General features: G+C 39.3%; 1 protein-coding gene across 2 annotated transcripts; it reads right to left on the bottom strand.

Moving 5' to 3' along the window:
- Window positions 1-310: 310 nt before the first annotated feature.
- LOC143319773 (uncharacterized) lies at window positions 311-27739 on the bottom strand. 2 transcript variants are annotated; one of them, XM_076728984.1, is made up of 4 exons: window positions 27241-27739; window positions 18359-18435; window positions 17642-17756; window positions 311-3336 (listed from the first exon to the last, which is right to left on the bottom strand). In XM_076728984.1, the coding sequence occupies exons 1-4, from the start codon at window positions 27515-27517 to the stop codon at window positions 2303-2305; spliced, it is 1503 nt and encodes a 500-aa protein (XP_076585099.1). In that variant the 5' UTR covers window positions 27518-27739; the 3' UTR covers window positions 311-2302. The 2 variants fall into 2 exon arrangements, with proteins under 2 accessions (XP_076585099.1, XP_076585100.1); XM_076728985.1 differs by having other exon boundaries at window positions 317-3336; window positions 17642-17753; window positions 27241-27710.

Below are 27739 nucleotides of genomic sequence, written 5' to 3'. Positions count from 1 at the left end.
TAAAGCAGAAAATATCCACATTTAAGAGAATGGAATCAAAAAATATTTATCTTTTTTTCTTTAAAAGTTTGTTGAGTTACAGATTAATTGATTAATAAAACAGCTGGTGATGAATTTAATAGTTGACAACTAATTGTTTAGAGGATGCAGCTCTAGTTGAGTTCAATTGTGCAACTCACTGAAATATGTTTTGGGGTAGTTTGGTTGGTGTAGTGTGGAATTACTTTGGTCGTAGACACCTGATTATATCAAAATATGAAAAGAGTCCAGGTGCAAAAAGAAGTAAAGAGAAAAAGAGAACCAATGCCTTACAAGAAAAACAGGATTGTCATATTTATTTTCAAACTAAAAATGAAATATTTCCTGCTTTAAGAATGGTAGTGACTTACACTGAAGTTGTCCATCATTTTTAGCATCTTTATTTTTGTTTCTAGACAATTTGGAAAAAAAAAAAAAAAAAGAAAAGAAAAGAAAAAAGAAAAAAGTGACCCAACTTAATGCATGTCACATAATTTTTTCACCATTTTTTTTTGTTAACTGTTCTGGGTTTCAAAACAAGTGCTGCTTGCCATTTATATATGGTACAAGTGAAAACATTTCTCTTGACAATTGAGCATATAACTGTTTTCCCTCCAGGCAAATGATGCCCACAACACAGCCAAGTTCATTGCAAACTGTTTACATATTTAATGATACCCATACATTTTAAGTACTGGAACATGTCATGAAAGAATATTAAAAGGCAAAATATTTGTTTTATCAGTGCAACCTATAGCTGGTGCCAATTACATCCAAACACCTACACATACAAACAAGACTCAAGATATATATGGTTTTAACTTTACATCTTTTTACATTCCTTTGTTCTTTGAAATTTAATTGAGAACAAAGAATGCTTGACATTAAAAAGACTGTTACATCTCAGGCTTCAACCTGTGAAAAGTTGAGAAAAGGGGATTAAAACATTGTAGGCCTACATCAATTGGGCTTTGTACCTAAAAAATCAAATATTCTGATTTCCCTTCCCAATTCTGGAAACTGACCTATGCTTTGGACAACAGCACATTACATTTTCCTCTCTATTCTTGAGAAATGACTAGTAAATAAATTTATTGGCAATCTTGGACAAACGTAATCATGAACAAAATCATACATAAGAAGTTGCAGGCCTGCACTACAAGATTTACTCAACTGGCAACATTTACAATTCAACACAGCCTGCCTCAGGAGGGCCGATCATTAATGATACTGTAGCAATATGAGTAACAGACTGGACTATATTTGATAAATAAATCATGGAAAAATAAATGTGTATCAGTACTGCCTCATTTGGACTTTTGCTCATTGCTTTAAGAATTAGCTATGGGAGCATATAAAGTGCTTTAAAGGAAGAGTCTGAAATTTTGCAGAATATGCTTACTTGTCGTGTTACCGACAGTCAGAAAAGAAGATGTACAATAAATAATTTCTGAGTGTCCAGTACAGAGGTAGGTCCAGGACATGGTTAGTCGCACCAAACACATAAATACTTCAATCGGGACTCTGGCATACTTCCATATCAACACTTTACAATGTGAGAAATTAAATCTTGGAGTGCCAACAGTCCTAAAACAAACAACAAATGCTGGAAGTGTCCAGAAATGTGAATCTGGCTAGAAATCACAGTAGGATAAGGCAAGAATAGTTTTTCATTAATAACAGGTGCTTAGCATCTGATGAATTTTAAAAGTACATTTTATCATAACTCAGCTTATTACTAAGATATTATACCTGGCAGTTGTTACAAATATAGTTCAGTTCATCCTGTTTCACCAGGTGGTCAGTGGTCAGTTCAGTTACACTGTGATGATGGCTATGTTCAATCATCAGCCAAAATGACCCAAGATAAACTATGACCCTCTCCCTCCTGGATCAGCCCATATGGGTTACTTATTTAAACCACATAGTCTTTCAAAAACAAGACCATTTAATGACAAATGGATAGATGAAGTGTTATCAAAACTGTCTGAGGCACTCTTTTATGATCCACCCTGTGATCCTCTCAGTTTGAAATAGGGAGTAAGAAAAGGTTGAGACAGTGGAAAAAATATTAAAACAGAAAATGCATATGACTGCTATGTTCTAAGACAAATATCAACTCTACGTGCTATGATATCACAGGATACAGCCTTGCTTCTCATTTTTTCGTGCTGACACAAGATGCTAGAATTTCCATACAAAGGGATTCCAATCATTTGCCTTTCAGAGTCCAGACTGTATGAGGCTCACTTCCAGATGCCATCCATTTCCTTCAGCAGTCAGTCTACAGGCCACACTGGGACTGTTGCCGGTGTCTGCGAACGCTACACATTTGGCTAAAGGACTGTCCACAGCGTGAACAGCTGTAGGGCTTCTCCTGCGTGTGGACTGTGCGGTGCCTTTTCAGGTGGCTGGACGAGATGAAACTCTTCCCACACAGTGTACATCGATAACGCCTCTCCCCAGTATGGATGAGGAGGTGGACCCGCAGGTTGTTGGGCTGGGCAAAGCCCTTTCCACAGTGGGGACAGGTGAAGGGTCTCTCCCCTGTGTGCACCCGTTGGTGCAGCTCCAGGGCAGCTGCACTTGGGAAGACACGCCCACACACAGCACACACCACAGGTTCTTTAGCTGCAGCAGTGCTGCTCCTGTAGGACCGCCTCTGGCTTGTGGTGGTGGCAGAAGGAGCTGTAGGGGGAGGGGGTGGAGGAGGTGGTGGAGGTGGTGCAGCTACAACAGCAGCAGCAGCAGCAGCGGCAGCAGCAATGTCAAAGGAGGCAGCAAAAGCAGCCATTTCATGGGCGCCACTTGTGAAGAGCATGGTTGGAGGGCCATCTAGACTGTCTCCTCCTCCCTGTGAGGGGAAGGAGGCAGATGGATGACCAGCTTCTGTGTTCCCCAAACCCAGCTGAGCTACTGCATATGCTGCACCAAGATGACTGACCCTCTCCTGCATCCAGGCAAGGTCCAGGCCCAGGCTGCTGAGGCGGTCAGGGCTGGGCTCATCTGAGGCTACAGGGGCTGACAGCTGAGCAGGATGAAGTTCATTTTGTGAAGTATCATCTGTGTGGATCTCTGGCTTCAGAGCACCATCTGTTTGGCTCCCTCCAAGGTCTCTCCGAGTGGTTTTGGGGGCCGGGACCCCCCCACTGCTGCCTGTCTGAAGCTTGCTGGCTTTGCGTTTTGCTCGAGGCTTGCAGGTCAGGTCCATTGTGGTGTCAGTGGGGGAAGATGAGGACTGGGTGGTGGAGGAGGTAACACTGGTGACACTGGTGTCAAGAACATCATTACAGTGGGGTTCTTCACTAGGATCCAGGGCTGAAAAAGGACAGACAGGCACAGGGTAACAGGATGAGTAGAGTTAAAGAAGAAAAGGGAAATTTCAAAGAGAATCAAATATTGCTGTATTGTTCTGCTCTCAAATCAGTTAGATTTTAAAAAGCCAGACTGAGAGGACTATTGAGAATTGACAGGAAAGTGTGAATGTAGGGAAATCAAAAACTAAAGCTAAACTAAAGCTTTATAAATCCTACTCAAACCTTGTCCTAAAAATAATCAGCCATGGGCTCCTCTAAGCAGCTGCCTTGCATTCCTTGAAAATTAAAATATTTGATACCTACAAAGCAGGAGAAGGCTATTTGAAGGCGGCAGAGCATTTTTAGGTAGCTGGTTCCTCACTTCGTAATCAAGAAAAGGCACTTAACAAGAACAGTAGAAGTGAAGCTGAGGGGTCTGCAAGACAGTGCAAGAATCTTATAGAAATATAAGCTTTTTGCAGGAAGAATGGGTCACACCCCCCCATTGACAATGCAGTGGGTTATGGGAGGCCTAGAGACGAAATCTCTACAGACAAGATTCTGCCTGACTCATTGTCTTCTTTTATTCTCATCTGAGTTAATTAATTAGGTGACTGGGAAACATTAAAAAAAGTATTTAAGAGACTCATGTGGCTGCAGCATCCAAGATGGCCACAAGCTAGGGGAGGTCCCTTGCTGCACATGCTATTTTTGAGTTATTAGTATAAAAATGCATATATTTAAGTAATTTAACATCTACTCTAGTACTTCAATTGCTCAAACAAAATACTTGTGGTCAAGAAAAGGCTTAGAAGACATGGCGACATCGAAATACTTCAAGAATTCTTCTTGCACGTCTACCTGGAAAAATCTGGTGCACGAGAATGACCATGCTGCCGCTCCCCTAATGTCCTTAAATACGCCGGATAGTCTTGAAAAGCTATTCACGGAAATCTCAAAGATGAACGACACGCTGCAGAGTGTTGCAACTGATGTCTTGTCTATTAAACCAGCAACGGTGGAGCTGAATAATATGGCCAGTGACGGCCATGCAGGCAAGGCTGGGTGAGGCTGAGGCGCGTATCGCACACCTGGAGGGGACGTCGGAGCAGCTGCTGAATGTGTGGAACTGAGTACAAGCCCTTGAAAACCAAAGCAGGCGAAACAATGTAAGGTTGGTGGGACTAAAGGAGACCTTTGGTGCTAATGGGACGCTGCTTGATTGTGTTCAAAAGATTCTTGCAGAGGGACTCAGTGTTGAAACTGGCGGGGAGTTAGAGATTAAGATGGTTCACAGGCAACTGGCACCGACGCCGAACACAGGTCAGCCCCCAAGGTTGGTGCTGATTCGTTTTTTGAGGCAATCGGTGAGGGATAAGGTGATCAATGCAGCCAAGAAAAAAAGAGGATTTGTCTAGGAAAACTGTTGCCCATCTATGTTCCTGGACACGTCTAGAGAATTGGCGCAGAAGAGGAACACGTTCACACCGGTGAAGCGTAAACTACACATGCTTAACATTAGATATACATTGGCTTTCCCTGCAACGCTACACTTCAAATGGAGAGGAAAAAACATGAGTTGCAACACTGCCGAAGCCATGGAGAAAGTCATTAATGAGCCATGATAGGGAGGAACTGTATCGAGATGAATGGAATAAAGTGAGCTGCTGTCTATACCCAGTGTGAGACTTTTCTTCCCTTTTCTTTTCTTTTTTCTTTTTTTAACAGTGAGGAGTGTCCAGCACTCAGACACTGGTTGCGTTTTTGCAGCCGGACACATTTTGTTTCATTTTAAGTTCAGTTTGCATTGTTATATTGTGGTTTTGTTATATGTGTTCAAAAACAGGCAGGTACATGGTAGCAAGTAATTATTACAAGGAACAAAAATGCTAACATTCTTCATTACAAATGGTTGCAGACAGACACTTAAAGCACAGAGCACTTGTTTCATCTTCCTCCTTTCTCCTTTTATTTCCTATTATTATTATTATGTTTATTTTTTATTTTTCATTTGGAAAAAACTACTAGTCTGATCTACTAGACCAGTAAATATTATTTCTTGGAACAAAAATGGATGCGGTAGCCCTATTAAAAGGAGGAAGATACTATCATTTTTGAAAAATAATCAGGCAGATATTGTTTTTATACAGGAAACCCACATGCAAGGTTTGGAGGCAGAGAAATTTAAAGTGGGATGGGTGGGACATATATTCCATAGCTCATTCTCAAGCAAACGTAATGGTGTTTTGATTGTGGTTCACAAGAATGTAAGTTTTATTTTGGTAAAACTAACTAAAGATGCAGAGGGAAGGATTGCCTGTGTTGAAGCAGTCGTCAAGGGAGTGCCTCTTGTGTTATGCAACATGTATGTACCTAATAAGGGAGACCCCAATTTTTTCCACGAGGTAAATAAAATACTAGGAGACACCGAGGGTGAAATTGTTCTAGCTGGGGATTTTAATGAAGTTATGGATCCAGTATTGGATAGGAGTTCATTCAGACCCCCTCTCATGACTAACGAGAGAGAGGTCTTACGTATGTTGAATAGAGATGTAGGACTAATAGATTTGGAAGCTGACAAACCCAAATGTGAAGGATTTTACTGTCTTCTCCCACTGCCATAAAACGTTTTCCAGGATAGATTTTTTGGTAACACTTTATTTGACGCCTATCTCCATAAGGCATTATAAATAATAATATATACATTACATTACACTTATAATGAGTTATAATGACGTTATAGCACTGTATAACTATGGCTACAAACACTCATAAATGATCATAATGCTTTATAATAATAATAATCATAACACACTATAAAGCATTTTATCATGACTTATAAGGTCAAGTATTATAATACTTCACGATTGCTGGTCCCTTGCTAGCCGTTTTTTGTTGCAAGATTACTTTCTTTTTTACTTTCTTCTTTTACTTTTTTTTAAGATACTTTCTCATGATATAAGAAAGTACAACAAACATACAGTTTTTTGAAGGAGTCACATTTGCTAATAAAAATAACTTTTGCAATGTTTTGTGTTGTTCTTGCGTAGATTAAAAGATGAGTATTTTTTCTTATTTTTCATTATAACTCATTGTAAGTATAGTTATAATGCATTAAAGTGTTACCGACTTTTTTCTAATAAGTACTTCTCTGGCAGACATTGCGACTGACTGTAATATAAAAGCAATTACCATTACGGATCATACACCAGTCGAGCTGATTATTAAGGCCAATCTAAAAGCTGAATGGAGAGGTAGATGGAGACTAAACATTGGATTAATGTCGGACTCAACTTTAAGTAAGACAACAGAAGACGATTTAAAAACCTATTTTGAAATCAACATTAGTAGCACTGAAGAAATAACTACTGTGTGGGAAGCCTCAAAGGCATACATAAGAGGCAAATTTATAGCAAAAGCCGCTAAAAAGAAAAGAGAGAATCTTACCAGGATTAAAGATCTGGAAAAAGAACTAAGTTAAGGAATTAGATCTGTTGAAACACTTTTGTGATAGGAAATATCAAGAACTCTGTAAGCTTAAATACTCTCTACATGAGATATATAATAAAAAAGCAGAATATGCACTTTGTAGATCAAAAACAAGCTTTTATGAAGGCGTAGAGAAAATGGGGAAATTATTAACTAGACAGTTAAAAGAAAACATCTTTGCTAACACCATACCAGTTATAAAACAGGGGGATACACAATTCTTCGCTGCTAAAGATATAAATAGCATATTCCAACAATACTATGAAAAGTTAGACACATTTTCCATATCTCTCCCAGTGGAATATTATAAAGCCTTTGCAGATATCGTTGTGCCAGTATTACAGAGGGTTTATCAGATATTTGATAAGGGTCGTGTAGCTCCAACTTTTAATGAAGCTCTCAGACGCAGCAGACCCCTCCAATTTTTGACCTATAAGTCTGCTTAATCTTGATTGTAAGATTCTTACAAAAATTTTGGCGACACGTTTACAATTGGTTTTACCGAGTATCATCCACCCCAATCAGGTTGGTTTCATGAAAAATAGAACTTTACTGATAATGTTAGACTCCTACGACACTTAATGTGCCTGAGTCAATCCCAAAATGTTCCTATAACTGCCATTTCTTTGGCCGCAGAGAAGGCCTTTGATAGGGTGAAGTGGCTCATTTTGGCTTCGACTCCAACTTCATTAAATGGATAAAAATGTTGTCTAAAGAACCTAAGGCAGCAGTGATGACAAATCTCCCCTTTCTTTGATCTGACCCAAGAAACTCGACAAGGACGTTCACTGAGCCCATTATTGTTCATCATCTTTTCAGAGGTTCTAGCAGTGTCTGTTAGAACACACCCTGGAATAAGAGGAGTAAGGGGAGGAGATAATGAACATAAATTACTATTATATGCTGATAATATTTTAGCAGTAGTAGCTGAGCCTTTAACTTCTCTGCCACATCTGATGGACACTTTACAATTCTTTTCAAAATTTTCAGGCTATTCCATCAACTGGAGCAAATCTGAGGCAATGCCTCTCTTCAAGTCATGTATTTCATTTATGGTGGAGAAGTTTAATTTTAGGTGGGTACAAGAGGGAATGAAATATCTTGGCATGAAACTTTCTGAGGATATAGACGAAATAGTGGCACTAAACTTTAACCCCTTACTTCAAAAGATAAAAGAAAGCCTTGATAAGTGGGGAAAATTACAACTCACATTGTGGGGGAAAATTATTGTTGTAAAAACAATAATTGCCCCACAGTTCAGTTATGTAGCAATGATGCTACCAATTAAGATACATCCACCACTTTTAGAAAACTGGATGACGTAATAAAACATTTTCTATGGGGTGGGAAAAGACCACTTATAAAACTAAGAAAATTATGTGCACATAAAGAGAAGGCGGGGCTGGGCCTCCCAGATCTTAGATTGTATTATTTAGCTTTTCAGATGGCCAAAATAGTAAGGCACTGGCAAGCTACAGAGGATAAAGCAGCTTGATTGTAGGTACAAAAGGAGATATGCTTGCCTTTCCAACCTATGGAAGTTTTATCACAAAAAAGGTCTAATAACACAAATCCAATACTTCTACATTCAAAGGATGTCTGGAGCAGAGTACATAAAATGTTTGAACTTACACACACTCTACAAAGATACTCATCATTGTGGTATAATCCTGATGTCTGTATTGGGAAGAAATCTGTGTATTGGAAACAGTGGCACTCTAGAGGTTTAAGCACCATTAACAAACTATTTGAGGATGGGGTGTTTTCATAATATGATAAGCTGTATAACTTTTGGAAATTTTTGCAAATAAGGAGTTGCATTATCTCAAATCAATACAATATTACAGATAATATGGTGATAGATCATATGAAACTCGTAAAAGCTTCACAATTTTGCAAAATTGCTAATTCTTCTCTCAGCAATGACTCTGACCAGTTAAAGATGACTTGGCAGAGGGACCTTGGTGGAGAGATTGAAAGTTATAGATGGGCAATAATTGTGGCTGCATGTGGTAAATATGTGAGTGAGGCTAGGGGTAAACTTACGCAATATAATGTATTACTTAGGTAGTACTTTCAGTGTGAGACTCATCCCACCAAAATGCACGACTCAACGCCACAGGAAATCATTCCTGCCTGTGGCCATCAAACAGTACAACTCCTCCCTCTGAATGGCCCTTGGACTTTTTCAATATATATATATATATGTACGTATTGATAATATATATATTTTGTTCTACATCAATCTCTTCTATCGCTTCGATTCTTATAAGGAGCACCTGTAACGAAAACAATTTCCCCTCGGGGATCAATAAAGTATTTCTGATTCTAATTCTGATTACATAAATACTATTACACACCATTTAGATTGTATAGGATGAAACTACTGGGTGACGATTTGTGTTGGAAATGCAAAGAGGAAACTGGAACTTTCCTCCACTGTATGTGGGAATGTGTTTTAATCAGATCTTTCTGGATTCAGATTCTAAATATTTTAAGTAACTGGCTCGGAGCAGAAATCTCCTCAAATCCAGAGGTCTGCCTACTAGAGGATAAATCTCAGTTACTCAATATAGCCAAATGTAACTTCTCTGTAATTTCGGTGGGTACAACAACAGCTTGTCGAGTCATTTTAAGACATTGGAAGGCACCAGAAATTCCACAGGTGAAAGAATGGGTCTGTGCTATGACTGAAACTGCATCCTATGAATCTGTGCTTAATAGATTAAGTGATGATGGGGAGGGGATGACCCCTTGGGACAGGTTTTGGGACTACATAAAGATAGATAATGACCCCCACTAGGACTCTGGTATTCTTGTTTTGTTTCGTGTGTTTGTTAAAAAAAAACAAAAAAAAAAACAGATTTTAAAGGGTATATGTTGTGGAGATCAACTGGCCCATCTGAAGACTTATCCACAACATTCATTGGCGACCAGGAGGTGACCAGGAGCATCCTTGGGACCTAGGCAGGTGGCCACATGCAAGAGGTAAGCAGAACCTATTCAAATCTGCAATCACTAAGTCTCTGGCACCAGATTGCACTGCACAGGATGTGGAACTGACATTGTTTGGCTACTATAAAACTGAGAAAATTGGAGCATAAAATTATATTGTTTGGCCAGTATCAAATTATTATTTGAAGAGAGGGCCAACCTTAGAATGTTTGGATAATCTAAAGTTAAGGGAGTTGCGTAGTTAAGGTCCCACAGGGGACAACTGCAACAGTACTGTTGATTGGCATACTTAAAAGTTGTCAAAGACAACAGTTTGGGTAACGAAAACCATACAGCTCATGGGTAGTAGGTGACTGAGTGCGTAAAGAAGGTTAAATAGAGGGTAGGGAAAAAGGAGAGTTTTTACCAAAGGGAGAAGTAATGCTATACTGGGTTAACGCTGTTGAAAGGAATGCAGATAGTTCATTTGTTAAATATCAATGCTGAGCTGTAAGTAATATACTATAAATAGTTGTGAGCAGCATGATGCTCAAGAAGATGAAACTACAGTAAAAACATAAAACAGACGTGTCTGTGTGTCCCAGGTGGTCAAGGTGAGGCACAAGTATTGGCAGACATTGCAGTGCAGTGCATGAAAGTAAAGATTCGGGGTGCTAGTACATAATCTTGGTGGGGGTTAATATAACAAGCTAAAAGTAAGAGAGAATATTCTTAAAGTGCTGATTTGATCACATCCTGGGTTGTGACAAATAAGAAAATGGGTGAGATAGGCACAAACACAATTGCCAGGAATATAGTAGTGTCCGTTATTGAGAGCTGTGGAATTGCGAACATCAGCAAGGTGGGTATTGGCACACCTCTGCACTGGCCTAAGAAGAGAGACTATTTCACCTACAAAACCATCTTTTGATTGCCCATTCTAGTGGGAGAAAGGAACAGAGGAGATGTAGACTGTAGCTCAGGTATCACTACAGGTCACAAGGGTGCAAAGGGGAAGTCAAACAAGAAAGGAGTGCAAAATAAAGTAGTGTAAAAGTTTCTCAAAAGGAGGTACAACATTGTAATCACTGGGGGAAAGGATAATAGTGTTGATTAGGAAAAGAGGGACAATACAGGGGTAGAGGAGCAACATTGAAATAATCAAGCTGTAACAGTGGAACATAACATAATCACATGGAGCAAGTTCTGGAAAAATGGGAAAGAGTCGAATGAGTCAAAAAGAGGTAGAGGTCAGCCACACATTTAGACCAGACCCACCACCATATCCAGGAGAATATTCAGGAATGGGCAGTATCCCCTGAATGAAGCAAGGGAGGAAGGAGACAAAGTGTTGAGGTTCAGAGGTGAACTACAGGGGGAATTTCAACTGCCCAGAAGTAATGGGAAATGGTATGCACTAGACACAGTTTCGCCCTACAACCATGTTATTACGAAGCATAAAGGGCACTGGAGGAATTACAGATAAGATATGAGAGCAGACCCCATGTAGGGGAATTAGTTTTAAACCTCTAAATTAATGTTGCATTCATTAGTAAGAGCAGGGGCACCAACCTTCCTCAGCTAAGAAGGATTTTGTATATCATGTCTTGTAATGCTGATGTAGTGAAAACAAATGAATCAACAGTAGATCAGTCTGATAATCTAAGGCATAAATTCTCAGTACAGGGATTGCTTATACCCAGCTCAAAAGGACACTGTCTGACAACGATTTGTATGAAAAGGATTATTTATTAAACACAATAATGAAATGAATATGAATCATGGATAATACGATAGATTATATGGATGATATGGATTAACACAAACACTGCACAGAGGAACTTATGGCAAGAGAATGGTAAAATGAGTTTGGCGATAGTGAGAAGTAGGCTTTAAAGGGAAAATGGGGACGCGAATATAAAGTTAATTTGTTGAATGAACAATTTAGAGAATTTAAACAAGTTGACAGTATCTCAACCTCACGGACCAACTCTTATTCAAAACCGCTTAAGCATGCCTACTTTGTCAGCGACGCTCCTGTAGATGTCTGCTCCAAACTGACACGAAGAGGCTCCGCGTTACCGTCCGTCACTCTGATCTGCGCAGCAGTCTGCCGGACGAATCAAGCAAACCACGGTTGAGATCCGGTGTTGGACAGGTATGTCTCAGGAGCTGAGGGTCTTCGGTGTCGGTTACAGACGAGGAACGGCTTCTGATGGTTATTTCACCCGAACCAACGGGTCAGTAGCTGGCTGCAGGTCTTCGGTGCGGTCAGTTGGTTGGCGACCGTTTGGCAAGGCTTTTGGCTGCTAATAATAAGATTGAGAAACTCTTCGATGGCCGGTCGAAAATGTCTCCAAAGTTATTATTACGTGACTAGACTTTAACAACAAAAATAGGAATTATGCGGCTTGGCGTGGCGAGCAAAAATTAAAGTTTCAAGAAGAAGATTAGAAAAGTGCGTTTTCTGCAGAATTAAATCAAGCCACTCTGCGTAGTTGTGAGCAGCAACAAAAAGACTGAGAAAACGACGGAGCGGAAAATTAACTTGAAAACTAAAGACAAAGACTTAAAGAAACTCAGCGGAAGAGACAGAAGAAATATCAATGCACGAACTTACAAAAACTAACACACGAACTATTACTACTAAACACTTAACACAACTGAACTTAAGTCTGCTGCGCGCTGCTAACTTTATCATCGCTCCAGGGCGTGTCTAATCGATAAGCCGTCACGCATGTGGGATGGTTCGCGGACATGCAACGTGATTTCATTTCACAGAGCGAGAATTAATTAATGATTCATACAAGGGCTCATCTGCTTCTCACTATGGTCAATCGAATATATTTTAAATGATCAATTTTCAATGGCATTTCAACATTGTTCACAGCATGTATCAGACATGAATAATGACAACATTCAACAATAAACATGGTAACATTTCCTGATACTAATCCTAATAAACATGATGACTAAGGGTATAACTACTTTAATATGATGAAGGAATAAAGAAGGGCAGACTATATTTGCCAAAATGATTATCGCTATTATGGTTACTTATTAATAAATGTCTCCCGCTAAACACATTCAACCTAACCGCTATGAACCTCTAGATGGCGGTATGGTTCCATGGTAGAAACTCAGAGAAAATCTTTAAAATAGTTAAAATCACAGTTTCGTCACCCTGTAAGTTAGAAACACCAGGAAAACATTGTTATTATACAGATTGCGGGCTTAGTGATGTAAAAACATCCACAGTTAAATCAAACAGAAAATTAGTTACTCTGGTAGGTTAAGAAAAAGGCACACAGACATACAGCACAGTTTGCTTCAGGAATGTCTAATTTACAACCCATCAGCATTATCTGGTTTGTAGATTCCTTTGAGACATGGCATTTGTCCATCCAGGCAGTTTTATTGTCCTTAACTCCCATGGGCTATCAAGGAAGAGTTAGCACCTCCATGAGAATGTCCTGAGCAGATGTAAATTTGAAGTGAAGGTGTTATCAGTGACTCTTGTTGCCCTGAAAGAATGTGAAGAGTTGTTCTACAACCAGACATCTTGTCTCTGCCTGAGTTAACACCTTCCTGTGAACCTTCCAAATGGTCAATAACTCTTAAAAGTATGATTGTTTTATCACTCCACTTCTCCTGAGGAATGCAAAGAGGTGAGAAGAGGGTCAGTTACAGACCAGTTTTGCTACACCCGAGCCTCTCATCTTGTATGCTTCGTACCTTTTGTTTTTTACTGGGTACACCCGACGTTTGCCTGCTCGTCCCCTCTCCGGTGTCTTCATGCTGATTTTCGTTTGCTTCCTCAGACTCTTTTTCCTCACTATTCGTTACAACTCTGTGTGTCTGTCTGTCTGGTTTTTGTGCTGGTTTTTGCCCTTTTTTTTTAAAATTAAAAAACGATCAATTTCACATGTGTGTTTATGTTTAAATTTACGTATCATTAGCATAACTTTCCAGATAAATTTCAGAATTTCTTCTTTTCATCATCACACATCCATTCATATTCAACCAGACTTTCAAAGGACTTTCATTTACCTTACTGTCGCACTTCAAATCATCAGTTTTCCATCAAATTTAGAGGCCATTGTCTCTGGAATTCATTCAGTTGAAGTCATCATCTTCTTTAACAACTTTCAAATCACATTTAAAAAATATCTCCTATTTAAATAGATAACTGGCCACAATTTCACTTCACACATATTAAGTCTCCAAATTTCTTTTTTGATCATTTGTTTCTTGATTATTTCTATCATGATTATTTTCTTTTTTTTCTCTCTGGACATATTTTATTGTTCTTGTTTGTTGTTTGTGTGTTTGTTTGTATTTGTTTGTTTTTTGAGTAGTTGTTGTTGTACTGTTAGTTTTATTGTTTTAATATCTCTTCAACAACTTGTACAAGCCCTCCTAGGCTTCTTTCCTCTCCTGCCCAGCTTTTAACTTTGTGTGTAATATCTTTATGTCAACCTATGTGCAAATGAATAAAGCAAAACAAAACAAAACAAAACGTCACTCAGGTGTCTATAAGAAATGAGACAGACATCATGCCACTTCCTTATACTGGTGATCTTAAACAGCTCGTGGCATGGTCAAACACATCGTAGCAATCACAGGCCAGTCTCCTTTCGTGTCACAGAATCCCTACAGCTGATAAGTGAAAAGAATTTCCATTTTCTGTTTTTAGTTGAGACCTGGCTAAACAGCAGCTACACTGACAGAAGTTTGCTCCTCCAAATTATAATTTAATCAATCAGCCAAACAAAACAGGAAAGGAGGAAGGATTGCAGCCATTTTACGACACAGTTTGACCAGGGTGATTTTTACATCATTTGAATATCTGGCTCTTGAGCTCAAAGCAGAATTATTGGTGCACATCATTTCACTGTGTCAGACGTTTATTACTGTTTATGCAGGAATTCTCAGAGCTTAGTATCACTAGTTATAATAAATGAATCCTGAATAGGGATCACAATATTTATATCGACAAAAAGAGTGACTCCAAAGCCATCGAGCTTGTGAATTTACTGGACAGCTTTGAAGTCATCTAATGTATAAATGAAGCCACTCACCAGCATGGTAACATTCTGGACTTGGTAATAACGACAGCAATCTTAATAAAGGCTAAAAGGGAATTTTTGGTTCAAAAGAGATTCCTTGATGGCAAGGCTGAAGCAAAGTTGTGTAATATTAGAGTAGTATATAGAGATCATTTGAGTCCTACACGTATGACTGCTCTTTAAATGACATGGTTGAAAATTTCAACAATACCTTGTCATCTGTTTTAAATACTGTTGCTGCAAATGGTTAAACAGTAGCTGTGTTAACGAGTTTAACTGAATCTGTCGAGCAGCTGAAAGAAAATGGAGGAAAACTGGGCTCACAGTTCACTGTAACATACATAAAGAAGTCATGACAGTCTATAACAAAGTAAAACATCTGAAAATAAAGGATTCCTTTTCAAATATTGTTGTGAGGGAATTTTCTGTCACAGGCCTTCTGTACAGTTACAGACCTAAAGGTCTCAAGGTTGGACAACACAGACACCTCAGACAGAGATACATTAACATAATAGTTAGAGACTATTCCAGCAGACAGCAGATAGGAAGTCTCTCCCCCTGTTCTTACTACGGAGGTAGCCAAGGTCTAATAGATAAACTGTGCAGACACAGATCAGACCAATTCTAGGAGGATTGCTCGAGTTCACATTTTAAAGGAATTAAGTCAAAGTGTCCTCAGTTAAGAGGGTTGGATGTCAGGGCATACGTTGGTATGGTAGGAGCTATTGTTTGGTTTTGACTATCCAATAGAGTACCACAAATGTAGAAGGTAGGTATAGCATATCCAAATTCGGAATAATACACCCCTTTAAAGGGACATCTTCAGAATTTGATGTGGCACTACCTTGGTTCGCTTGTGGACATTGTGTTGCTCATCAGCTTCTCCTTGATCATCAAGCATCAAGCCTGCAATAAATACTACTGCATAACACAACTGAAGTCTCCTGGTGAACTCCTTCCTTGAACTCACAAGAATTTCCACCACAATTTCACCACAATTGTTATGGAGGATGCTGAGAATTCTAGAATACTGTTCTCTGCTACTGACCAGCTACTAAACACTAGCCCCACTGGTCTGCAGTTCTCTGCATCAAATTGCAAAGAACTTGCATCATTCTTCAACAACAAAATAATATCACTACAGATGACCTCAAAAAAAAACATGTAAAAATTATGTGATCAAGGGAAAATTCACCTGTATTACATTAAGTGTGCTCTGCAAGACTGTCACAGAGTCTAAATGTTCCACCTCATGTGTTGACCCTGTCCCCACAGCATTTTTAAAGCAGCTGTTCCTCCACAATGTTTCAAGTCATGTTCTTCAGACTATAAATACATCTCTGTAAACAGGCACCTTCCCAGATGCCTTCAAATCAGCTACTAAAGAAACCCAAGTTAGATGGTAATGTATTAACACACCATAGGGCGATATCCAACCTTCCATCCATTGGTAAAATATGGGAAAAGATAGTTTCAGTACAAATTAACTCCTTTCTTAATGAAGACAATAATGTGGAGGAAGCCGGTTTTAGAACATACTAGAGCACTGAAACTGCTCTTACTAAAATAATCAGTGACTAGCGACTAAATTCTGATGAAAATAAGGTCTCAATTCTTGTCCTCTTAGACCTAGGAGAAGGTCTACAACTGACTATAATATCTTAATCAATCATCTTTAACAGCTGGTTGGTCTTTCTGTCTGTGTGTTAAATTGGTCAAGATATACATCAAAGGGAGAAAGTTTGTCATCAGTCTTGGTGTTAGAGTCTGTGTTATGATTTGGTTTTGTCTTTCCGTGTTAGAGATCATGTGTCTGAGAACGTTAATATCCATTATTACAATGCAATAAAACAACTCGTAATGTTATTATTGTATTAGTGACACCTGCGTGTAGGAGCCATGAAGGCATATATTATGATGAATATAAATAGATAGGCTTTGTGCGTCATGTGCGCATCAAAATGAAGAGTAGCTGCCTGGACCGGCTTATAACCAAAGTCTGCTACAGGAGGCCGATGCTGGATGTGGAGCGGCTGGTACAGATTTATTATGATGAACATAAATAGATAATTTTGTGGTTTATATTTGGGTTATTTTGGTTGTTATATTTTGTTATTTTGGTTGTTGTATGTTTTTGATATCACAGTAATTGGGTCACGGGGATATGGGCGGTAACATCTAGTTAATATAATCACCTGTGCACTGGCATGGCGGGGGGTAACGAAGAAAGGAGGGTGAGGGGCTGGGAGGCCGGATTTTTTTGTTGACCGCCGTTTTGCTTTTGATCGCTGTGATTGATTTTTCCATATTTTGTGCGTGTTATAATAAGTGGTTCTATTTCTTTAATAAAAACCGTAAACACATTTTTTTGGATCTCAGCAAATATTTTGTTTGTACAGCGTGTCAGACAACTAGCAAACACCCTAGCCTCAGCCTTTCAGCGACTGCTTTGTTTCTGATACTAGTCACTACACTGCGCTTGGCAATGTTTGCTTGAGCACAGTGGTGCATTGTTGACATTGGAAAGACATATTTGTGACAAAATATTCTAAACTCAAAGTTCACCTGATCAAGAGCATGGCTTCTAAAAAGCTACTAGGTGACCCTTGAGTTTAGAATCTTTTATCACAATAATGTTGCACTGACTAAGGTGATTATCAACAGAGAACAACTCACGAGTCGACTGAAATCCAAATATGGTGTAAGCATTTAATCAGCTATCCTGCAAGTTTATCTTCATATTCTGCTTTGTTTGTATTAAAGCCAGAGTAAACATTGAAAGCACATGAAGAATCAGTCAAACACTAATTCAATCATGTACAGAGCCACACTCACCAGTGGACAGGCCACACTCTGCCCTGATGTTGACCTCCACTTTGAGGTCCAGGTTGCAGTCATCTCGCTCCACTTTCTCCTGCTTCACGACTGGCAACAAATTGATTTCCTCCTGCTGTGACACAATGAAAAGCAGACGGAACATGACAATATATATCTGCATTTATCAGGTTCATTTATCATTCATCACACAGTTCAGGATGAACCTTGAACTCAGATCTGTGATCATGTTCATACATCTGGGCTACCTGAAATGCAGATGTCATAGCAGGAATGAGGGTCAATTCAGAAATCTTCCACTACACGTTGCGCTTTGCAACATTATGTGGCAAGCAGCAGGAAGGAATTCAAGAACATTTCAACCTCCAAGTTAGAAAAAATAGATCAGGCAACACCATCTGAGGCTGGGAAAGTCAGGATTTCATTCATGTTGTGACATCTCTCACTTGTTGCTCCCTGTCATAAAGATTTCACATTTATAAACTTGGTGTGTTCTTTGTGTTGATATGGATTTAGTGGTTTGGTTTACTTGAGTAAACATTACAACAGAGAGGTTACAGTGTCCAGGTCACCTGCGAGTATGTATGTCTTCCGTACTGCCTTCATTTGTATGTGCTCAGAGGGTAGAAAAGATGCCTTATAAACAGTGTAGCCCTGAAAAAGCTGTGAAGTGCTGTCAAGATTTCATTCAAAAATATTCTGCTGATAAAGCTTTACCTTTGAAATGCAATGGAAGGGTTTGTCCTCAGAGGAGGTAGGAAGAGGTGGCACCAGAGGCTGATGGTCCTCACATCCTGAAAAAAATCGCACAAAACACTGAGCAAATACTGTCCACAGGTTATGCTGCCTGTTAAAGATGTGGGATTTTTGCTGTGTCATCATCACATTGTACCATCTGATTTCTGATCTTGAATGCTCCATTCTTATGTAATAATATCATCTGATTTGCAGTCTGGGAGGGAAAATGTAGTGATGCATTAAAAAAACACAACATACTACAAGGTACAAGGTTAATTTATTCATCATTCTACAACACAGGGTTGTACAATGAAATGCAAGTTGTGGTTCCCTTATGCTACTCACAAAAAATATATAAATGGATAAATAATTAATAAGTCAGGAAAACAAACTATTATCTCTGGTAGAGTGCAACAGCTGAATTGAAGAGCCAGGGGAAACAAGCTGTTCTGTAGTCTGTAGTCTAACAGATACTTTTGTATCGCTGACCAGAAGGCAGCAGGGTGAATAGGCTGTGGCTGGCATACATACAACCATCAGTTGAGAAGGGCAGAAAGGGAACCAGCGGCTTGAAAAAGTGCCTAAAAACTGCCCATGGGTACAAAGAAAATCAATTCTCTAACTCCTGTATTTGTTTACATTCCAGCAATGGATAAGGATAAAGGAAAACAACGTAGATCCATCTGCTAGAATTTAGAGGATCTAGAGATCAAAATCAGCTGATTTGTGTGTGTTTAGACAAATAAAAAAGTTAATCACCTGGAGAAAATCCATCCAAACTTCACACCACACAAAATTGTGAATAACACTCAACCATCAGCTTCCCCCAAAATCAAATCTTAAGCACTTACAAAGCTGACAAATTGTCCTAAAGTTTATGATGTTGAAGAATTAATGCAACTTGACTATCAGAGGGCAGGAAACTGCCACACACCTGTCACTGATGCAATAGCAGGATGTCTCCACTGCGCTTTTTTTTTTTTAACTATATTTTTGGGCATTCTTGCTTTTATTTGACGGAGGAGGTAATGTGAAACAAAGTTACCGAGATGGCAAAGCACCTGCTGCAGCAGCGCAGCAATAGTTTTCTGTCTAATATTCAATGAGGCATTACCATTTAATGCAGTTTAAAGACAACATAGACAAAATGTATCTTTACAACGTGGTAAGAAACACAGTGTCTTGTAGATAAACACTGGCTTACTGATTGGCTGAGAAATCAGATATGAAAATGGTTGCATTTAAATGTCTGATATTCACAAACTAACTTATTTCAGTGTAATTTCAGCTAATTATCACAGGGGAAAGGCCTTGCAGAGAATGCTTACTCACATTATACTTGGGAGTAAAGCTTACGTATGCGCTGTGGAGAGATAGATGCATTTACACATTTTCAACATATGGGGAGAATGTATCAGATTTCATCCCATATTGAGTGTTTCCTAGATGCATAAACACTTAGCCTTTTCAATATCCCTGAGCTATCCTGTCCACTCAAAATGCATGAATAGTCGGAGCAGCAGGGCAGTTGTGGATATGTGCAGTCCCCCCTCTTCCCCTTTTTCTGCTGAGTTTTGTCTCTCCTTTTGTCTCCTGTCTGTCTCTCCCCTGTCTGACAGGTTAGGCCCAGCCTCCTCTCTTTCTGAGCACAACTGCGCTCAATCAAGCAATCAAGACGCACCTGCCTACACAGTATATGAGCATCAGGTTTTCAGCCAGTACTCGTTGAATCGTCAGAATACCTGCGTGGTAATGACCAAGACCAAGAAAATCACAAAGCACTTTTTGTCAGCTTTCACCTTGTCTGCTACCTGTCTTCCTGGCTCTCCTTTTTTTGTGTGCCCGTGCTCAGGTACCCAATCCCCACCTGTCTTCATCCACACCCTGCTCTCACCTAAGAAACTGGACCTGTCACTTCCTGGACTCAGTTACTCTGGATTCTCTGCCTTGTCGGGATTCACCTGTTGCACATTCCATGAATACCCATTAAACTGTTAACTTTTCATCAGTCTCCTGTCTCCTCTGTCTGAGCGTGGCTTTTTGGGTCCTTTATGCCCTAAAACGAAACAGCAGTTCCACAGTCAGCTCAGAAAAGGTTAACTAAAGTTACTGTGTAACTTTTACAAAAAGAAAGAACACAGTCTTCCTCTAACTTTAATTCATAAACAACAAAATGCACCCTTTCTCAAAAGTTTTTCTGATACAATGTTTCATCAGACTTTTGAAATGATGTGTACCTTATGGCGGTTAATGTAATGTGATACTGCTGAGGAACTGATGTTGGTGAATCACTTTGCTGACTTTATGTCTCTGTTTGTGCTAGTGTTATGCAACATTTAGCATTTCCATTTTTATCACACCATTATCTTATTGGGTCTTGCAGCCACAGTGGCTGCTGTACAGCAAAGCTGTCAGTGGTGAAGTCCACTCCGCCTTCAGAGAACTGGCCACTGTCAGTATCTATAGTAGATGTGAGAGGAACCCTGCTGAAAGGGAATGTGAACAAAGCTGCTGGGCCTGATAACATACCTGGCCATTTAGGTAGTACATGTAAGAACATCACATCCACATTTTTAACATATCAGTCACAAGAGAGTGTTCTCACCTGCTTCAAGACATCCACCATCCTTCCTGTACCTAAAACGTCTGCAGTGTCAAGTCTAAATGACTACCGCCCTGTGGTACTCATCCCCATTCTCATAAAGTGTTTTGAGAAACTGGTTCTGCAGCTAAAAACAACATCCCAGTCAGCCTGGCCCCTCACAAGATTACATTCGGAGCCCACCAATCTACACAGGATGCCATCTTCACTGCCCTCCACATACCTTCCACGAAACTGATTGGCAATCTTGGCACTCAGGGCTTGAGTACCACACTCTACAACTGGAAACTGGACTTCCTCATAAACAGACCAGAGACAGCTCAGACTGGTGGTCACTCCTCCTCCTCTCTAGTGCTGAGAAATGGAGCCACGTTGTGGACACCAGCATCATTGCCTGGATTTCAAACAACAATGAGAATTCATACTGGGAGGAAATCAATGATCTTGTAGGGTGGCACACACCAAACAAGTACTGCTCAACAACAGCAAAACCAATAACTTGATCATTGATATTGGGGGGAAAAAAGAGACAAAGACAGTGATGAAGCAGATTAACAGTTTTAGGTTGTCAGGAATCATCATCACAGAGAACCTGTAGTGGTCGTTACACATCTCCACCCTGGTGAATAAAGTTAAAAAAAAACTGTGATTCTTATGGAAACTTAGGAAAGCAAATTCCTGAGTCAAGTTCTTGTTAACTTTTACAAAAGAGCAATAGAAAGCATCCTGATTGGAAAAAATAACAAACTGGCATGGGATGTGCACAGCCCAGGATGGGAAGCCTCTGCAGAGGGTGATTAAAACCACCAAAAACATGATTGATTCCATCTTCTCAGCATTAGCGATACTGGTGAGGTGTCTGCGCAGAGCCTAGAGGATACTAAAACACAATACCTGCCCCAGCCACAGCCTGTCCACTCTGCTGCCACCTGACAAGTGACATAGAAGTACCTGCTGCTGTACAACCAGACTACAGGGCAGCTTCTTTCCTCAGGCTGTGAGACTGCTCAACTTATCCTCCACATCCCACCATAAATAACACGGAAATTTACATTTGCACATACTGTACGTACTTTCAGGATGTTGATGTGTCAAGGTATATATACATACAAAAGTACATGTATATAATTAACTATATATATTGTTTTATTCTATTCCAATTTGAATAATTGTATATACTGTATGTTCTATATGTGTGTAGCATGAAGGGGCAACAACTTAGATTTCATTATGTAACCATGTGTTGTACATTAATAATTAAATTAAGTCACATTTTTAGCATATGGCCTGTGCACGCTCAGTTGTCATCAAGTTGTGTTCTTCTGTAAGGTAAAAAGTACAAGGTAGAATTCATTGTTATTCTGTCCAATATTCAGTTTACAGAGGAACAAAATTGTATCTCTTCAGTTTACACAATAAGAATAAATAGAATAAAAAAGACAAAACAAGCACAGAGACAATGAAGTAAAAGTAGTATTGAGTAAGGTGCAATGAATGTTTCAGTACAAAAAGTAAAAAGTTCTAATTAATAAAATGTACATAAATCAAATACCAGTAATACCTGCTATAACAGAAAAGGTAAAAATGGAAACTTCCATTAGCATTACAGTAAGTTCTGTTGAAGTAGATGTACATCTAAATGTGAGTGTGTGAGAGAGGTAAGCATAGTTCACTGGTCTGAATCTCGGCAGGAAATCCTTTGACTAGTCTTGATTCAGAATGTCTGAGTGGAAAATCAATTTGGTGTCTCTGGCCTGGCTCTTGCATGGTTAAAACTGGACCTATGTGAAGGAACACAGTGTTTTTCCTATAAAATTACATATTAATAATACATATTACAAATGAGAGAAATCATTAAGATGCCTTTTTTAACCTATGCAAATTAAAATTAGGTCTTTCTGTGCTTGCATAATTTCTACAAACAGATATCTGCAAGGGACAAGATTTTGGTCTTGGAAGTAATCTGTTTTCTGTTTGTAGTCTGTTTTTAATCCAAGGAGTACTGAGCAATCACATCTGAGCAGGTTTTGGCTGCATGCATTTAACAGTTTGTGTGCAGAACAAAAGAGGCAGAATTGGCCACAATGCAATCTCAGAACCTACCAGCAATTATTTAGCTTTTGTAAAAAATCTTATTCATATGTGGATACTTTTATAGAGATTAGCCAAAATGTTGAGTTGTTGAGTTTGAAAGTCAAATTATTAATTGGACTTTAAATAATGACTGCGTACGGAGGAGGAAGTCTTGACCCGGATATCAGTTTTCCTAGCCGATGGGTTCCAAGACTTGTCCTTGGCCAAAGCAGAGACCCTACTTTAGAACTTCTCTTCCAGACTTAATGTAATGTTATGTTGTCAGGTTTGCAAAATGCTAGTACCAATAGTCTTCAAATGGTTCAGAATGCTGATGCTAGAATTTTAACTAATACGAGAAAATTAACATTACACCAACTTAGCTTCTCTTAATTGGCTCCCTATCCATGTCAGATCAGACTTTAAGCTACATCTGATGACTTATGAAATTGTAAATAGTCTTTCCCCTTCATACCTGTCTGATCTCATTGTATCGTATACTTTATTCCATCCCATCCACTGTCAGTATACAGGGATATTGTCTGTCCCCAGGCTTAAAAAGAAGTCAGCAGGTTGTAGAACCTTTTCCTATTGCACCTCCTTTCTGTGGAATATCTTTCCTGCCTCTGTTGAGGCCTTTAAATCCAAACTTGAAACTCATCTTTTCACCTTAACTTCAGTTAACTGCCTCTTACCTTGTACCTTTTACCATTATCTATCATCATCACTATCATTATCTATCAAACCCAGTACTATAGCGATACAATAATATTAGAAACTCTCTGAAAACCACTGTATCTCTCTAACTCTCTGTTTGTGACCCATGTCAGTACCATGCTTATGTAATGAAAGCCTTCACGTGACACTGTAGTAGCTGTCTATACCGGTTCCATCTTGTCTGCAAATTTGAAAGTGTCGAGTAGCAAAAAAAAAAAAACCTTCTGTGCAGTATGCAACTTTCCACTGATGTGTGAGCATTCTTGATCTATTTTTCCATCAGTACTGACGCACATGATTGTGTTGTGGCTCCTTTAAAGGAATTCACCTTAATCCACTCTGCCCACTTTTAATGCTTCACCTCTTCCACCTTTTGTCATCCGACTGCAGCTAAACTGACAGATAATGTCTGGTAGCTACTTCACTAGTTCAAAGACTTTTAATGTTCTTAGTTATTTCATCCTGTCTCAAGGAGTTGACAGAGCAGCTATGAAGAATTAGAAAAGCACCAAAGCCGATCAATATTTATATTTTCAAATCCATATTCGAACTGTAAAAAAAATCATATATATGATTGTGAAAATTATTATGTGATTATAGAAAAACACCTGAAAGCACTGCATGACAGATGGGAGTCACACTGCCAGTTTCTGTTGTCTAATGACCACATTTTTGTGTTTTGTTTTTTTACTGGGAAAATCTGTTGATATCCGATATGTTTAAGTCTCTCTGGTCATGTTACTTTAAAAGTAATTTCTACATTTTTGTCCTACATTTCTTTCATTGAAATTACTTTGAGAAACAATTTGCATTTTGAATTATTAAAAAATGTATACTCAACATTTCCCTGGAAATGATCATTTGGAATTCTTGTCCTTTTAGACCTAAGAGTAGCATTTGATACAACTGACCATGACATCTTAATCAATCATCTTGAACAGTTGGTTGGTCTTTCTGTCTCTGTGTTAAATTGATTCAAAACAAACATCAAAGAAAGTTTTTCATCAGTCTTGGTGTTAGAGTCTGTGTTATGATTTGGTTTTGTCTTTCCGTGTTAGTTGTTTGTGTTTTTGTTAACCCTTTTTCTCCGTGTCTGCAGTGGAGGTGTGGCCTGGCAGTGCGACGAGCAGGCGGAGCACCTGAGGCTGATCCCTACTGATTCATCTCATGATTTAAGCAGCGCTGCCAGATTGTCAGAGCAACTTGCCGAGACTTTCCAGCCATTTGTCCTGCAACCATAGCTTCTGTGATGCCTAGCCTCGTTTCCATAGTCGCCTGCGTGCGAATCTTTGTTTTGTTTTCTATAGTATAGTGTCCAAGGTTTGGTTTTTGTCGTTAGTCATGTGTTTTTCCTTCCTATCTGCTTGCCACAGTGTAGCAAATGTTTTGTTTTCTTGGGCTGATTTTGTGTTGGTTTGCTTATCAGGTTGTTGTAGTGTTTTGGTTATTTTGTTATTATTACATAAACCGTTTGTTTCAACGGCTCCCTTGGTTCTCTTGCTGATTATCTGCCTCTCGGGTCTTTCTAAAAAATACGTTGATGTACGAATCATAACACTCGAAGATCATGTGTCCGAGAACATGACATCTCTTTCAGGCTTGCACAAGGGAGCTGCCTCAGTCCATTACTGTTCTCACTACACACGCTACCACTTAGTGATGCATTAGAGGGAACAATGTATATTTCCATAGTTGTGCAGATGACATACATCTGTACACCTGTGCTGAACCAAATGACGCTGCAGCTATAGACTCCAATACTAACTGTCTTTTGGCAATAAATAAATGGATGAGCAAAAATTTCTTGAAGATAAATGAGGACAAAAATGAAATCCTACTAGTCAGCCCTAAAACAAAAAGAGAAACGCTGTTTAACAAACCAGGGAAATTAACTCCCTGGATTAAATCTGAGGTTACAAGTTTTGGTGTCGTCCCAGATTCAGATCTAAGATTCACATCCCACATCAACAAGGTGACAAAAACTTAGAAACATAGCTAAAGAACGACAATTTATAAATCAAAATGATGCTGAAAATCAGATTGATGCCTTTATTTCAAGAATTACTATTACTGTAATGCACTATTTAGTGGCCTCCGAAAAAAAAAAAAAACACTGAGAGACTTCAACTTCAAAATTCTGCAGCTCAGCTATTAATCAGAACAACGAGCAGAGAGCACATTAGTCCAGTTTTAGCTGCTCTACACTGGCTTCCTGTAACAAAGTTGATTTTAAGGTCTTCCTCCTTGTACACAAACCCTTTTCCACTATTTGCCTTCAAGAACACTGCGATGATCTGCTTGCTGGTTTACTGTAGGTTTCCAGCAGCAGCTGAAAGAAAATCAGGGATGCAGCCTTTATCAACTAGGCCAAAAGCTCTGGAACACATTAGATATCAGGGAAACCAGTTCTCTGAAGCTAAAGACTTATCTTTTCACTTTAGCCTTTAACTAGCTATGACTTTCCTAATACAGGCCTGAAACTTTTGCAGTTTGCCTTGCACTTATGCACTGCTGCACTTTTTTAAAACATGTTTTGCTTGGTTTTATGGATTCTATTAAAAAATAGAATTTTACCTTTTTATTATAGAATTATTATTATAGAATAGAATTTTACCTTCTTATTAATTTTACCTTTATTATTAGTATTATTATTCAGTGGTTTTATTTTCCATCTTATGTACTGTCTTTATTTTCATTCATTTTTCTATATTATGATCTACTGGGTTTTATTTTCCATCTTTACATCCATGTTCTATCCCTGGTTTTGTGTTAATTGTGCTTGTGATTTTGACTTTGAGCTGCATTTCTTCTATGAGAGGTGCTATAAAAATAAAATTAAATAAAACATATTATTGTTGCTGTTGTTGTTGTTGTTGTTGTTGTTGTTGTATTCCTAAATGGATGTGTGTAATCAATTTACCACAAGGCAAACTGAGGACAGGAACTCCAGCCGAGAAAAACTATACATACCTAGCAAAGAGCGGAAGGAACAGGGGCTAGTAGAAGCAGCAGAGGGCTATTTGGATATCTCCAAACATGGACAGATCAAAACTATCTGCAAGGCAAGTTTGTTTTTGACCTGAACTGACACAAATCCAGTCTATGCCACGTTGCTAGTCGGCATCAAACTTTTCCTTCAATGTAACCGTTAGGTAAGGCCAGCCTGTCATATAGCGCACTGATTGACATACATACATGACAATGTGTGCCTGTATGATGCTGAGGTCCATAGCAGTGCAGGAACCATTGGCGCGCAGTAGTGTGTGTGTTCAGTCATCACAGCAGCGCTGGAGAAGTTAGAGCAGTCTGGAAACAGAATGACAGCCACTTCAAGCTAGTCTATGGTCTGATATTGATCAAATAATTAATAAGATGTATGTATGAGGATATGTCAGTGTCATGACTTAATGTTTCCTGCCTCGCAGCAGGTGAGCTGCAGCCCTGCCTTCTGCCATCTCCATCTGGTTACCTTCGGGTAGCCTAAAATGAACGGCGTGCATATCCTCCCGCTGACTCCGTCTCCTCATTTTACTCTCGTAGCTCCGCATTTTCATGTCCATTTCCCGCAGTTTCTGCCGCAGGGCATCGTTTTCCTTGTCGCTCCGCTCCCGCTCCTGGTCCATCTGGGAGCGCAGTGCAGCGTAGCTATCGTCCACCAGTTTGCAGATCTCTGTCACTGCCGAATTGGCCAATATCTCTATAATAGAGGCGATTTGCGCTTGAAAGCCAACACTGTCCGCCATCATCGCCAGGTCTGTCTGTCTGTTCCTGCACAGACAGATGCGCGCGGCCAACGCCTGCTGCTGCTGCGGTGCACGTGCGTGAACAGATCCACAGATCAACACACCGATATGTAACTGGTGACATGCAAAATGCTTAGTGCCTAATTGACACTGTCTGTCTTCTTGAATGTGTTGGAGACTGTTGTGGATCTTTGAGGTGCGAAAGTCGCCTCCTGATGACGTCAG

The sequence above is a fragment of the Chaetodon auriga genome, chromosome 4 (assembly GCF_051107435.1).
Source record: "Chaetodon auriga isolate fChaAug3 chromosome 4, fChaAug3.hap1, whole genome shotgun sequence".
NCBI classification, from domain to species: Eukaryota; Metazoa; Chordata; class Actinopteri; order Chaetodontiformes; family Chaetodontidae; genus Chaetodon; species Chaetodon auriga.
Note: the sequence above shows the minus strand (reverse complement) of the source record. Positions and strands in the feature narration are given on the sequence as shown.

Coding starts and splice junctions, on each gene's coding strand:
- LOC143319773 (XM_076728984.1), bottom strand. CDS start 27,517: ATGATGGCGGACAGTGTTGGCTTTCAAGCGCAAATCGCCTCTATTATA. Junction 18,436..27,240: donor TCATTTTAGGCTACCCGAAG/GTAACCAGATGG, acceptor GATTTTTTTCAG/GATGTGAGGACCATCAGCCT. Junction 17,757..18,358: donor CCTTCCATTGCATTTCAAAG/GTAAAGCTTTAT, acceptor ATTGTGTCACAG/CAGGAGGAAATCAATTTGTT.